Source organism: Sceloporus occidentalis, unplaced genomic scaffold (genome assembly GCF_023333645.1).
Source record: "Sceloporus occidentalis isolate IW3139 unplaced genomic scaffold, rSceOcc1.0.p SCAF_2, whole genome shotgun sequence".
NCBI classification, from domain to species: domain Eukaryota; kingdom Metazoa; phylum Chordata; class Lepidosauria; order Squamata; family Phrynosomatidae; genus Sceloporus; species Sceloporus occidentalis.
Genome location: NW_028316982.1, coordinates 46,989,719 through 47,005,784, shown reverse-complemented (window position 1 = coordinate 47,005,784; position 16,066 = coordinate 46,989,719). Strand labels below are relative to the sequence as shown.

Genomic DNA, 16,066 nt, shown 5'->3' with positions numbered 1-16,066 from the left:
GGTTACCAGAGCATGTACTACCGTTTCAAGGTCCCTCCGGCCCAGGTAGGGACGCAGCTGGCGTATCAGCCGAAGCTGATAGCAGGTGCTCCTGACCGCGCATCCACCTGTGATGTAAGGTGGAGCGACGAGTCAAGGAGCACCCCCAGACTGCGTACTGAGTCCTTTACAGGAAGCGTGATCCCGTTCAGGACAGGTGGAATCACTGCCATCCCTGGGCCAGGGGAACCTATCACGAGCACCTCTGTTTTCTCTGGATTCAGACTGAGTCGGTTTTCCCTCATCCAGCCCATTACCGACTCCAGACAGGCCACAAGAGGAGAGATACCATCCCCGGTCACTGCATCAGTCGGAGACATAGAGAAGACTATTTGGGTGTCATCAGCGTACTGATAACCCCGTGCCCCATGTCTCCGGATGATCTCTCCCAGCGGTTTCATGTAAATGTTAAAAAGCATGGAAGACAGAATGGCTCCTTGAGGGACCCCAGATGTAAGGGCCCTCTTATCAGAGCACACGTCTCCCAGCTGCACCATCTGGAACCTCCCAGAGAGGTAGGATCGGAACCACTGGAGCGCAGTGCCCCCGATTCCCACCTCTGCTAGGCACTCCAGAAGGATACCATGGTCTATGGTATCGAAAGCCGCTGAGATGTCCAAGACCACCAACAGGGACACGCTTCCCCTGTCAATGCCCAGACGGAGATCATCGACCAAGGCGACCATGGCAGTCTCAACCCTGTAGCCCGCCCGAAAGCCGGTTTGAAATGGGTCCAGATAATCCGTTTCATCCAAGATCGATTGAAGCTAGATTGCAACTGCCCTCTCGATCACCTTCCCCAAAAATGGCAATAGCGAGACTGGCCGGTAATTATTATGCATCAGGGGGTCGAGGGAGGGCTTTTTGAGCAGCGGTTTTACAATGGACAATTTTAAGCTGGATGGAAATTGCCCATCCCTCAAAGATGTATTTATAATCCGGTGTAACAATGAAGTTACCACCGGTCCCCCCTGAGCCGCTAGCCATGAGGGACAGGGATCGAGAGAGCAGGTTGTCTTCCGAACACTTCTAAGGATCTTGTCCACATCATTGGTACTAACCAACTCAAACTGATCCAGTTTAATAGAGTCCACGGAGGCTCTGGACGCCTCTACTCTGGGATCTGCCCTAATGCCGGCGTTAAGACCTTCGCTTATCCGAGAGGTTTTATCTGCGCAGAAGTTGTTAAATTGGTCACAGCAGGCCTTAGAAGGTTCAAGGATCTGGTTCGGGGCAGGAGGGAGCTGAGTTAGCTCCCTGACTACCCTGAACAACTCTGCTGGACGCGACTCCGCGGACGCGACACGAGCACCATAGAACGAGTTCTTAGCTGCTCGTATCGCCTCTCCGTAGTCCTCCAAAAGGCGGTCTAGGAGAGCTTTGTCGGCTAAACGTAGGTGTTTCCGCCAGCGATGCTCTAGCCGTCGCAGAACCCGCTTTCGCGCCCGGAGGTCTTCCGTGTACCAGGGCTTTCGTTTGGAAGCAGGCCTGAGAGGGCGCTTGGGAGCGATACTGTATATAGCCCTAGAGAGACCGGTATCCCAGATACCAGTCAGGGCATCAACAGAGTCGCCGTCATTTCCAACCATGTGCCCCTCTAAGGCTTCTTGGAACCTCTTAGGTTCCATCAGCCTTCGAGGGTGGACCATTCTAATAGGTCCACCACCCCCGGGGGGGATCTGGGTGGAAGCCTTGATTTTTGCCTCCACCAGGAAATGATCCGTCCACGACAGGGCAGAAATATTGGTTATTTACGCCCACGGATTTTCCGCATCCGTACAAAAGACCAAATCGAGTGTATTACCCGCAAAATGCGTCAGACCCGAGACCAATTGGGACAGGCCCATGGCCGCCATGGTATCCATGAATTCCCGAGCCACACCAGGTGGAATGTAGTTGGCCGCGAAGGGGATGTTGAAATCACCCAGGACAAGTAGCCTGGGTGTTTCCAGCATCAGCTCCGAGACAATAGAAAAGACAATAATGCTAGGAAAGGTAGAAGGCAACAAAAAGAGAGGAAGATCACATGCCAGATGTATAGACTCAATCAGAGAGGTTACAAGCACGGATTTGCAAGGACTAAGCAGAGTAGTGGAGGACAGGGAAACTTGGAGGACTGAGATGCCTCCTACAAGGAATGATATCCCTCAAAACCCACTTTTTGAAAACAAATTCTGAAAAGTTTTAGATATTCACTTAATTAGCTATTAGTTAATAGTATCAACTTCCAGGTTAAAAATATGGTAAGTAATCAAGGGCTATGATCAAAAAACAATCCAAGGAATATCAAAGGGGTTGTGTGAAAATACAAGCACTTTCTCCCAATCTCTCTCTCACACACAGATGCACATTTCCCCAAGATAAATGGTACTTGATACTTAATGTGGTACCAAAAACAGCTTGCTATACAGGATGGTGGCAGTGGGGAAACCATTGTTTGAGAAATACCTGTTTAAAGCCTCCTTAGGCAAAGCATTTGAACCCTGCCTGGGAAATGGTAATGGGTGAAAGCTGTGAGCCTTTGAAGTTAAGTCCTTATACTTTCAGAAGCACAGTAAGGGGATACTCATTTGAAAAGACTACACATATTCATCCAATGAAGAAATCAGACCAACAGTTTGATTACCAGGGGAGAACGGGAGAAGCATGTGGGCAATGGATTCTGCACCTTGCAAGTGAGAACTATGTGAGGTAGGGGAGGGAATGTTTGCTAAAGACCATCAATAGCTTACCTGACAGTTATCAAAATGAACAGCCACAACTAGATTGCCACCATAAAGTTTATCTTGGAGGTTTTCCTGAACTGCTGGTTCCAATTCTGGTGGGTAAGTATTTTTTAACCAGTCCATCCATGATAATCTCACAAGTGAATGCATTTTTTCTTCGCTGATTCGTCGCATTTTAATCCGGAATTCTTTGACCTCTGGGTCTGGTAGGGCATCAAACTCATGGAGGCCTGAAAAAGATTGATTAATTAACTGGTATTTTTTAAAAAAGATAAAGTATCACCTTCAATCAAATCAAATATACAGTCACCCCTCCTTTCTCACAGACTTGGGATCCGTGTTCTTGATTACTAATGGAGAGGGGATCTCCGTTATCCTCAATGGGGCATGCCCCTGCGGTGCGCTCCCACCGCATGTCCTGGTGGCACACCCCATTGAAGTCTATGGAGCTTGAATATGTGTGAGTCTCCGTTTGGGGGGGGGGGTCTGGAACGGATCTCCTGCAAAAACAGAGGGTTGACTGTAGTTACTACTTTCAGGTTTTGTTTCTGCATGAACCAGTTTTATGCCATATACTCTGTAAAAATAAATACCATTGAATCACAGGGATTTTTCCACCTTCCATGGAAAAGTATTTTTTGAATAAAGTTTAAGAAATGAGGCTTTGTAAATCATAACTATAGAATTATCTTGTGTTCTTTATAACCTGAAATTTTATTCTGTCTACATATTTTAATGCAAATTCAAACATCTGTAACAGGAAAAAGACACAACAACATTCATATAAGCTGTTCATTCAAAAACCTTTTCACTGCAACCTTCAGAAGCACAGTGGAAGACTTTAGTGTTTTGTATTTCTCATAACATTTTGGCAAACATAATTGAAGTTATTTCCAACAGTAGACTAGTCTAAAAGCATTATATTTTAATATTCAGTGAGACATACATTGTCTAAAGTATGAGTCAAGCAGATTAGCAAGGATATAATTTTTTCTACCCTGAAAAGTACAATGAACCAGAATCTTGCTTTGTTTAAAAAAGAGGAAAATTGCCCAGTCATTCTTCTTGAAATAACCAAAAATCTAAAAAAGAAACATTTGCATCAGTGGAACCCATTGTCGCTATAGACAAGTTAACAGTCAGTTTTCTGTTGAAATCTAAACACAACTTGCTGCTTTTGTGCCAGGACTAACAACTACTCATTGTTTTGATGAGAAGCATGGCCAGCCTAGTGACTATTTTTAATTTAAATATACAATTGCAAGCAAATCTTGCTTTTAAGCATGAAGAAAGTGGCATTTTGTTTCTGTTTTTTTTAAACAGTAGCTTATTTACAGTGCAGCTTCTGGTTTCTACAAAAAAAAAAATCTGAGCTGCATATGGATAAATGTCTGCAGATACGAAGACAGTAAGAAAACGTATAAAACAGTGGAATCAAAACACACCTCCTTAATATTCGCAGGATTCCCTAGCACTGAGCCAAGACAGTAAAAGTGGTCTTGATTTGTGTTTTTGACCATTATTAGATTAATGTTCAAATCTAACATTCTAAACTCTGGTTAAAATGCAGTTAAAACTATCCATCAAATTAAAATCTTTTAAACAAATCCATTTAAAGACACCTGATAAAGTCAATAAAACTGCATACTATCAAAAGCTTTTGCAGTCTTTTCACTTGCTGTTGGGAAGACAGGAAGGAGAGAGGCATCTCACCTTCCCTAGGCCACCAAGAAGGCCCCCTCCAATGTTCCTGCCAGAAGTGCCTATGAAGGTGGTGAAGGGCTTTCCCTGAAGATTTTAGAGCCTCATTTTGGCGCTCTACAGATGGGTGCTATAGGGCACCCTGTTCACATGAAAGGGGCAGTGCTTCCAGATGACCCTCGCCCCTTGCACGTGACGAGGACATCGCAGCTGCACAGCACCATCTACACGGTGCGCACAGCTATGACATCGCAGCTGCACAGCGTCCAAACAGAAATATATATATGCATTATGCCCTGAAAGGAACTGGAGCTATTTTATCATTTTATGCTTCTTGTAAACTGCCTCATTAATTATTTGGTTGCCATTCTTTAAGTCAAATGTCATTTCGGAACACTAAGACAGCCCCATGTAGAGCCAGCATGGCACAGTGGTTTGAGTGGTGGATAAGACTCTGTAAGACAAGGGTTTGAATCCTCACTTAGCCATGGAAACCCACTGGCAAGTCAAACTCTCTCATCCTCACAGGATTACAATGGCAAAGCCCCTCTGAATAAATATTGCCAAGAACATCCTCTGATAAGTCAAAAACGACTTGAAAGCACATAACAACAACTCATGTACAATGCATTGCATTAATAGAAACTGGATATAACTGGCAGTTTAAATTCAATTCAAGTTTCAACTCACCTCAAATGAATGCATTTTTAGTGCCATTTCCCCCACACTGAAACCTACAAATGATGACATTTACCTTTTCCTATGAGGACACCTATTTTAGAATCCAATTTTTCCCCCGGGTCACAGCTTCTTGTAATTAGTTGAAGGACAGGAAGAAATGGTCTAACGTCACAAAGCCTTCGTGTCTCATCTTCCAGTTCCTCACGTACAGCTGTTTGGTTCACACAGGAAAACATATAGGAGTCGATCTCCATAAGAAGATGAAACAGAGGGTAGTCGTGTGCTTGCTTCCATAATAGCTGCAAATAAGCACAGAGGTTGAAACAACAGTACAATGTTTTGTTCATAAAATCCACCTACGTAAGACCTCTATCAACCTAATGCACAGCATTGGGTAAGTGCTTCAGTAGCTATCTTCCAATATCTTACTCCAGTACCAAAACCCACACTAAAATGAGTTACAGCTGATTTAATCTTTCAGAAAAAAAGTGCCAGGTCATGCATCTAATTAAAAGTAAATATCAGCTGTGGCAAGGAACAGTGGGTTTAAAAGAAAACTAGTTCCTTATTGTGGTAAGAACTGTTCTAGTACAACCTGTTAGGAATGAGAAGTACACTTATCATGTTTTTATTTATATCCCAGTGAATATTTCTAAGGCAGACTCTGCTTCCTTGGTTCTGTGTTTCTGATGGCTCATTTGGCAAGACTGGCATAAGACTTGGGCCATTAAATGACTGAAAGGGAAATGCATTCCAGGCCTGGTACAGAACCTGATGACCATTAAAAATTCTATGGGTATCTGCCAATGATCTAGCAGTAGCTGATCTCACAGTCAATCAGACCAATCATCTTCTAACTACTAAAAGGGGATATATGATTTCTTCACAACTGCAGGACTAGGAAGGAGTTGACACACAGCAGGTGTTCTCTTGTGGTTCCCAATGGTTCAGTAACATACATTCTATAACATCTGTTACAATAAACTGCCTATGATATTGCTCCTCTGCTATGGACAAAACAGTCAAGAGAATAAACCATGAGTACACTTCCATGAAAACCACAGATACCAAAATTATAGGAACCTTCTCTTAACCTCAGAGTCTGATATGCTCCTGATATGAAATTAAGTTACAAAGGTTATAAAACACTGAAGGTGTCAGATAAGCAAACACTTCAATGAAAAGTTGACTATAGATAACAAATTAGCCTTACCTGTTTGATATAACAAATAGTGGCATCACGAGGAACATCTAAACTGATGTAAATTCCAGTGGGAAGCAGGCAGTCCACAGATATTGAGCTATCAACTGCTATCTGTGAATCTACTGCCCAGATGTCCAGGGTATCTGCCATGGCAGGAGGCATCATAGATTTTAAATATCATAACCACATTGTCCTAGAAAAAAGAAATAAGACTGAGGCATTTTAGCATTTACAGTTTTGCTTTGATGGGGTAACTCATCAAATCAGAATCAAACACTACAGACATTTGTAGCATTCCATGCACTAGCTGCATTCACATGAAATGGTAAGAGGATTCTTGCTTGCTTGTTTCTGCTTGTCTTGTCTGCTTGTACAAGCAACTAAGTAAACAAGAAATGGTGAACTAAATCCTGAGAAGACAAGAGGTTCTTCAAACTAGTGGTTCCTCAACCTAGGGATTGGGCAAATGACTTGTCCATGACGGAGAGGAAGGTACTTGGAGGTACTCAAACATCCATACCATGGAAAGGACTCTCATATCCATCTTTGTCACTTTATGTGTAGGTGGATTTGATGACTTGATGATCCTCAACTGACTTTCCAGCTACAGCCTTTTCTGGATAGGGCTAACCTAGCTGCATTAGTTCTTGATTAGACTACTGGAATGTGTTCTTCATGGGACTACCCTTGAAGAGGATGCAGAAGCTACCATGAGAGCAAAAAACAACAGCAAGTGCCATAAAGAAGCCACACAAAACTTATAGGAACTGCTCTAGCTGCCAATTAAGAGCAAATGCAAATTATGGAAGTCAGAATATCATCTGAATTCAAGATTCTGATGATTTTCAAAGCTCTGCAAAATAGTTTGGGATCCTCACATGTGAACAATGCTTCTCCTATATGTCTGCCACAGGATAGAGGTCTGCCGGGGGGGGGGGGGGGCTTCCCTTGCAGGCTTTGTGGTAACACTAGCTTCATTCCAGCATCAAGTTAAAATGTGGGGACCTAATTATTTTCTCCCAAAATGTACATAAGCATAGTATTAAACTAAGCCGTTTTAACTTTTTCTGCTGTCTGTTCTAAACCGTTTAACTTTTTCAATTTAATGTATTTTAATCTGGTTAAATTATTTTTTATTATTTAAAATTTTAATATGTTTTAAAATATTTAAATTGATTTTACTTGTGCATTACCTTGATATTCCATGATAGAGCATGGATATAAATATTTTGATAAATAGATAGGATAAGCAAGTCATCCTGATTTGCTATTCTCCAAAAAGTTTTGAAAAAGTAATAATACATGGGGAGGACAGACTGGTTTATAAATCCTTTTTGAGAGGGGTAAAGCAGAATTTTGGGTTCAATAACATTTCTGGTTTGTTAGCCACCCACACTAATGGGACCTGCCAAAGAAGTGAATAGATTATGTGAACCAGCACACAGTTTATTCATCATAAAGCAGGATACGCTAGACATCTTCTTAGCATTCTGTGCCAATCTAACCATTGGCAATGAACTCCCACACAAACAAAATTCATGAAAAGGGATTGCCTTTGTAGGCAGACGTTTTGATCAATGTTTTAGTCCTCCCACCCATCCATGAGGGAAAGTGTGGAATAAGCAAGGGAACAGTTGCAAATGAGCAAGAGACTGAAGGAAGGCAATTGGATGCTGCACTCTAGTAGGCATTTTGAAATGCAGAATGCCCAATGACCAATAATATCTTGCTGTGTGAATGTAGAACTGTGATCTCTCAAAATCTTTAGAAATTTTAACAAATCTCAGAAATCTTTACAATACATAGACTGCTAGATTGTGAAATTATGAGCAAATGCAAATTATGGAATTCAGAATATTTTACTCATGAGATCTCTAAAAGAAAGCAAAAGCGTAGAACTACTTGACACCAAATAAAAACCTATTACAGTGTAAAAAGTACAGAAGTGTGATTTTATTGATTGATTTATTTAAACACTCCTGTCCCAGCCTTTCTTACAGGATCTCAGGACATAATATAAACAAATTAAAACATCTACAGATTAATAGCAAAAATAATTTAACAAGACAAAAATCAGAATGTTTTAATATTTTTTTAAAAAAACTTGAATTTGTGGAGATCCAGAATTGCATGGAAGCCTGGGGGGGGGGGGATAGTGAGGGGGAGGGGGAGAAGGAGAAGACAGTGACACCATGTGACTGCCAATCACACAAATGCCCCAGAATAGCTTTTCAAACCTGGGGCATTGTGCAAATGGCAGCTCATTCACAGGTTTCCCCCATGAATGAGAAAGAATGGCCAAGGGACAGACAGCTACAGGAGGGAAATGGCATCAGTACAATCAGTGTCACCGATGCCGCTTCCCTCCCAATGAAATCATAGTTTAAAGGCCTCCTGTGATAAAGCCCTAAGTGCCTGGCAAATTTGTCATAGCAGGCAACAAAGGGCTTCATTGCTGATTTCTCTGAGTCTGGTTCCAGCAAGCTCCTGACCCACTTAGAATGATTTTTCCGGACAGTATGGGGATGCAATAGTGGAGGCAAGGGCATGTCATGCTACATATATTGGACCAACTATGGCAACCATGAATTCCATCAGTATAACCTCAGCATTGATGTTGAGGTCCTTCAAGACTACTGTCCTAGGGTTCTCCATTATCACCTTTGAGACCAGCTCAGCCCATCTTAGGGAAGGAGACTGCTGGGCAGTGGGATGGGCAGCACACCAGCAACATCCCTGTTCAGTCTCTTTAGCCCAACATCATGTACAGAGCCTCAAAACTGATGCTAAAATATATGTGTTTCTTTACAAATGAAATGGAAGCCTTATGGATAATAGCAATTTCTTCCTGTGCAACCATCCAATCTGGGATGGCACTGGATGGACAAAGCTGGCACAGGCCTACTACACTCAAATCATCCACCAAGGCCTCACTAATGCATAGCAGCTTGGTCACTTCATCTACAATCATGTCATAATGCAGAATGGTTAAAAAATAATCCTAGATGACTGCAGCTTTATAATGAAATATTTTCACAACGGTTTAAACAATGCTTATTGTTTGTGTTATAACATGTCAGCATTGTAGGATAATTTAAATTTCCTAAGGCTTCAGCCGTGGTAAAGGAAACAAAAAAATATTAAATATCAAAAATATCAAAGCCAAGCCTGTTAGGGTCTAGTTTTAAAATCAGAAGAATAGCAGACTGTGCTCTTGTCTAGTTATGCTTCCCTAAGAACTGAGATTGACTCCAAAAACAACAAAAGTAGCTTGAAGTTCAAACAAAAGTTTACTAATGGCTTTAATCTATATACATCCATCTCTCCACATTTGCTGGGGTTAGGGGCATAGGACCCCTGTGAATGTGGGAAAACTGTAAATAACAAAAACACTATATTTTTACCTGAGAGAACACCTCTCTAGGAATCTCTAGGTCCTCCAGTGCAATTCTGTGCTCAACATCTGCCAGACATTGACCATAGAATTGCTCTGAAGAAGCTACAAATGCCTCGTGGAGTGTTCTCTCTAGGAATCTCTAGGTCCTTCAGTGTGACTTTTGTTAAAGTTGATGACAGAGTTGTGCTGGAGGACCTAGATATTCCTAGAGAGAACATATTAATAAAATCTGTGAAAAATCAAATCTGCAAAAGTCAAAGCCACAGATGCGGAGGGACAAGTGTATACTGATGTTCCATGATATGTGTGCCCCCTCTATATGATTAACATCTTCGAGTATATTGCTGGCTTGGTTTAATGTTGATTTTATGTATACTGTGCACTGTTTTGTAAGTTTTAATTATCTATTGCAATTTTTATCTTGTATTGTATCGTTATTGCAATTGTTGTACACTGCTGTGATCTAATGGAATAGTGGTATATAAATAAAATTTATTATTATTATTATTATTATTATTATTATTATTATTATTCATAAAAGCTATATCCTAATCTAACTAGTGAATAGTTCAGGTAAAAAGAAATATTTATCTCACCCTCTTTCTAAAGAAAGTTGAAAGAGAAGGAAGATGGAAAACACCAACAGTTCAGTTGAAAATCTTTTAGAGAGAAAATGTCTATTAGTCCCAAAAGGGGAGTGGCCTGGTTAGTTTGAATGAGAGAGAGAGAGAGAGAGAGAGAGAGAGATTGCACACAGGAAATCCCTATCTATTTAGGGAGGGCGAAAGAAAATGCAAAATTCCAACAAGCATATATGCACCCCCTCTGCAATGATATCTGACAGTGTAGTACCTCATATAAGCTTCATATATGTCCGATTCTACAGTATACCTCATAATAAAGAAATTGAGATTTTTGTGCTGGACCAGAAGAACAACAGAAAGTGCAAAAACTATAGGTGGATAATATCTTTATTAGCCCAGTGGTAATTCTACAGTACTCTGCAAGCTTTCAAGTTCTCCAGAACTCTTCATCTTACTAAACACTAAAAAAAAAAAAAAAAAAAAGGAAGAATGAAAGTGCAAAAATAAAATAAAATAAAAATTGGCTAGATGTTTAACCCATGAGGATCACAGATAAACTAAGGGCCAGAACAAATGGCCCAAATATGCCTGCTTCAGAGTGTCAGTGGAGCACAGCATTTAAACAGCACATCATGATGATGCCTTAAAGCTGCCTGGAACCCAGGTGGCTTCAAGGTGATCCAGCAGCATGGCATTTATACACCACATGCTGCTGGAGCAGCTTGAAGCTGCCATGGGGCCACTGCAGCATGACAAAAGCTGCCTTTTTGCTGGCCGAAGAAAGAGTGGATCTTTTCCACTCCTTTTTTGGCCAGGTTGAAGGCAGTTTGGGGACACAGAGTGTGGTTGCTGTGGCCCCAATCCATCTTCTGAATGGCTGGCTTCAAGCTCTGGGGAAATAGCAGCAGAGCAATTCTAAGGATACCAGCAAAAGAAGAATAGCAAAAGAACAAATGTGTATACAGTACAGCACCAGCTTGAGGCCCAATTCACACATAAATACAGATACAGAACTGCATGCCACAATGGCATGATGAAAATAATTGAATCCACATAGGGAGCTACTACCATAATATACTGCCACATATGCCCTCTTCCATGTAATGACATTTTTCTAGTGGCTATCATGTCATAATAATATGTGTGAATTAAACATAGGCCTATAAAAATTCAATTCTTATCAGATGACATTTCATGACACCTGATTCTTGCTCATAAATCACAATATTATAGCTTGGGAATGGTTTCCAAAGTTTAAACATTTTTCAGATGTTATAAATGTTGAGTTGACTCTGCACTAGCCCCAGATAACAAATTCATCAGTGGAATCATCATGAATAAGAATAAGCATCATGAAAGCTACCAGAAGGAGGATGTGCCCCAAATAAAGATCAGTTTGCAAGTGCATAAACCAGTCAGCATTTGTGGAGCATTTCAAGCAGGAAAGATTCAAACACAACCGCACAACAGCAGATGATTTAACATTTTGTTAATCAATGAAACCATTTAGAATCTTTCAGAAATGACATCCAGTCACCACTCTAGTTCCTACCATTAGCTAAGAACATAAAGGTTAGAGAAGTGCACATATTTATACAGAAAATGGTACTTGTCACAGCCATGAGACTTCTGAGAGAATGAATCACAGGCCAAGCAGTATAACACAGGACAGCATTGGTGTGTGACTAACCCAACACCGTCACACATCCAGCAACTGAAATGGTGCCAAGAAACCATCTATGGCAAATAGTTACATGAGAAGAATTTTAAGCAGCATGCAGCAAAGGCGGCTAGGGTGGGTGGGCATCTGCTTGCCAGTATTTTATAGCTAATGAGCATGTTTTTAACTGGCATTTTTACACTTGCAGCTGGTCATTGTGTAAGGTGTAGTATTACTGTATTTGGAGGGAACGGGGAAGAAGTTACAAATATACTGACATTAATAATTGAAAGAATGTTCTTATTTCAAAGGCAAATAAATCAACATATTTGTAATCCAGAGCTTTGTTTATTTTATCTTATTAAAATTGTACTCCATATTAAAATAAATCAACTAGACTAAGCACTGTATGTAATCCTTCATTATGAATAACTAATAAAGCTAAGAGATGTCTTTCTGTCCTTTATGCCAGTGTTTAGTGTTTCTTGCATTGGCCTGCTTGCCTCTCCTCCTTTACTGTAGCCACAGAGACCAGTAACATCTGCTTTTGTAACCCAATTATCATTTTCAACTAATCACAGTTTGAAATGGCATCCAATTGGATGCTGCAGTTAGTTTTTACTATGGTTTCTCCAAAGATGCCAGCATCATAACATAAGCCACAGTATAGAATTGGTTTTCTGGGATACAACATAATGGAAACTGTCATGCATCCTGGTGTGGACGATGTGATAAACAGTGATTAACTGAAAAGAGAAACAAATTAATCTATTCTCATTTTTCATGGCTTTGCTAGAGGAATAGACAGGGAAGATTGTATGAGCAGAAGATTTGTTCGCATATCTGCCAAATTTATTTGTTGTTGAGTGCCTTCAAGTTGTTTCCGACTTATGGAGACCCTAAGGTGAACCTATCATGGAGTTTTCTTGGCAAATTTCTTCAGAGTTGGTTTGCCATTCCCAACCTCTGAAGCTGAGTGTCTGTGACTTGCTCAAGATCACAGAGTGGGTTTACATAGCTGAGTGAGGATTAAAACTGGTCTCCAAAGTTGTAGTCCAATGCTCAAACCACTATGCCATGCTGACTCTCTGATATGCAATATAGCTTCCTATAAACTAGGTGCCTCCCAGATTATTGGCTTTTCTGATCTGATCAACTCCACCCAGCATGGCCTATAGTAAGAAAATATAGAAGCTGTAGTCCAAAACATGTAGCGGGTACCAGCTTGGGAAGGCTGTGCTAAACAATGATGTATTGTTACTTCAAACTTGAACACAAATTTACCCATAGGACAAGCATGCTACCAAATAAAATTAAAACTGCAAACAGTTTGGCTATATTGTCTTATTTGATTATGGGCCAGAACAGACCAACCTGAAAAGCCGGTTTCTGGACAGCTTGGGGGCATGGTATTTAGACACCACATGCCCCCAAGATGTCTGGAATCTGCTCTGGCCTACCAGACATGGGCAGCTTCCTGCTGCTCCAGGGGCATGGCATTTACACGCCACATGTCCCTGGAGCAGCTTGAAGCCACCCCAGTGTTACAGCAGAGCTGCATAATAGGAGAGTCTCTTTTCCATTCTATTTGGGCTGGTGTATGAGTAAATACAGCAGGTGCACCAGTATTTTACATTGAAAAATGACTTCTGAATTCCTCCAGGTAACCAGCCAAATATTCCTAGTAATCACAGTTTACAGTTCAAGAGGGAAGTGATCTTATTTCAAAATAGCAGGGTGAAGCTCCCAGTTGGATTAGCCACTTAGCCACTGGTGTCATTAACTCATGAGAATATATCTAAGATTAAAAGCTAAGATTAAAAAATAATAGTAGTAATGCATAGCAAGTACAATTTTGTAATGATTTCATACTTATGAATCAAGTTTTTCATGGTTAACCTTAGAGAAAAGCTGATTATACCAAACAGTGATTAACATAATCATGTATTTGAAGAAAAAGGGAATTGGATTTTATAGTCTTTGTCCCCTTCCAGTTTTAAGGTTAAAATATATGTATGGAAGGGAGAAAAATCCAAATACAGTGGGACTTACATCTGGCCCATCAATGGCCCATCAATGGCATTAGAAGTTTTAGGTTTACCGAAAGGCATTAGAAGTTTGAAACTGGAAGAAACTGCTCTGAAGAAGTGTGTAAATAATTGAAAACAAAATGAATTAAGGCTGTATGGAAGATCCTGCTTTTGCTGCTGCCTGCTCAAGCAGTTGTCAGTTGGCTTCTCAATTATCCTATTAAGAGTATGTAACGCATGGCACACTCAGTACTAAGTACAACTTCTTATTCGCTCTAAGGATGCTATAAACGATGTGTGAATGACAGCTCTGAGGATGCTGTGTTGTCTTTTGGGACAGCATCTTTAATAACTTGCATCCACTAAAGTCATGTTACTGGAATGCCTTCGTTAGGCCAATACAATATCCAAAGTCACTGGCTGTGCTAGCTATGGGATTGAAAAGTTGTAGTCCACTCCCTCAAAAGCAACATTTTCAAGCTCTGGTTCCTAAGTAGGGAAGACCAAATCCATTAATTTCTAGTCTATTTCAGTTTTTCTGTGGACATTCAAAATCCATTCTGTACAGTTTTCCCATTACACTGCCCTTTTTTCAACCTATATGGAAACTTTAGTTAAACAGCTTTTAAAAATGTGTTTTGAATGTACTGTCATTAAAAATACAAATTTCACATCATCACAGAATTAAATGTGTAAAATTTGAAGGGTAACTGCATTCTGATTTGTGGATTAGTTTAGAAACTCCAGATCAGCCCAGTCAATTTCAAAGTGCAGACTGAATGAAAATGTGATTATCCCAAATCTTAAGTACATAAAACTCATGTTAACTCAAAACCTCATGCACTGAATTATAAAACCATTATTATTTCTGTGACTTTGGCAATTGTTACAACACAACTACCTGATTTCAATCAGAAAGTCAGACAATGGCTGTGTTTGCATGTCACACAAGACCATAATTTAGTGTGACGTGAATGTGCAAGAACAAGTTGTATTATCCTTTGTTCACATGGAAAAGAGCATGCAAACAACAGGAGCAAAACACCATATTCCACCACTTTTATTTATTTATGGAAGTGTTTTTAGCCCACTTTTCTGATCAACAAGCTGAAGCACTGATAGTGGCCAACAACAAAACCATTCACAATTTGACCAGTTTTGCCCAAGCCAGGCTTGGTTTCACTACTAATCTGTTTAAGGCAAAAGAATAGAACAAGGTCAGGTAGAGAAGGAAGGAGAGGTTGTCTTCTTCCCTATTCTGCTTTATGTAGGAGAAGCGCTTTATTTGCATGGGGTGGGGTGGAGTCCATTGCTCTATAAGCAGAGCATTACATACAGAACATTCCAGGTTCCTGAAGGGATTAATATGGATTCCGTTTTAGTTTGATTTTATTCATAATTTACCAAAATTCAAAACATTTTAATGTTGAAGAATACCAAATTGTATATTTACTTAGGACGGATGATAATTTTTCCCCCAGTGGTCATTGATCAGAATTTACCAACACTGGATAACCAAATGTGGGAGAAAGTGAAATGAGCAGACTTGATGTTTCCTTTCAAGATCTGGTATCTTCAGTTAATAGCACCAGACTTTGCATCTCTGCTCAGTACTTTGGAGAACCCACTGTCAGTCTGAGTAGATAGCACTGGGAGCAAACTGAGTAGAAAATACAAGAGAAATAGCGGTATAGCAATTCAGTACTTTTTAAAGAACTATTTTCATTCTTACTGAATGAATGAATGAAATATTTATTTATATCCCGCCTTTTCCGTTTTGGGGATCGAGGCGGGTAACAACATTATATAGTACATAAAAATCAAACATTAAAACCCACAAAAACCCTGCCTAACCCTCCCACCCAAATTTAAAATTACATAGTAGGACATAGTTAAAATATATAACAGCACATCACAATTATTACACAATCCGCAATGAAAGAGGTGTGGAAAAGGTTCAATTGGTTCTGCATTTCCTAAACTTTATACAGGTGGTGTAAAGACTGCCCAAAAAGTTTTGGTCTGCAGGAAAGCTGCAGCCTCC

The 16,066-nt window shown here is 40.4% G+C and overlaps 1 protein-coding gene across 6 annotated transcripts in view; it reads right to left on the bottom strand.

The window, feature by feature from the left end:
* Window positions 1–16,066, bottom strand: part of PIK3CB (phosphatidylinositol-4,5-bisphosphate 3-kinase catalytic subunit beta) — a 108,607-nt gene that overhangs the window by 55,795 nt on the left and 36,746 nt on the right. For all 6 annotated transcript variants that reach the window (XM_089509262.1, XM_089509264.1, XM_089509263.1 and 3 more), the window contains 3 exons: window positions 6,361–6,544; window positions 5,221–5,446; window positions 2,772–2,995 (listed from right to left, as the gene is read on the bottom strand). In XM_089509262.1, the coding sequence (XP_089365388.1) occupies window positions 2,772–2,995; window positions 5,221–5,446; window positions 6,361–6,516 (606 nt within the window). In that variant the 5' untranslated portion in view covers window positions 6,517–6,544. The remainder of the gene's footprint in view (window positions 1–2,771; window positions 2,996–5,220; window positions 5,447–6,360; window positions 6,545–16,066) is intronic.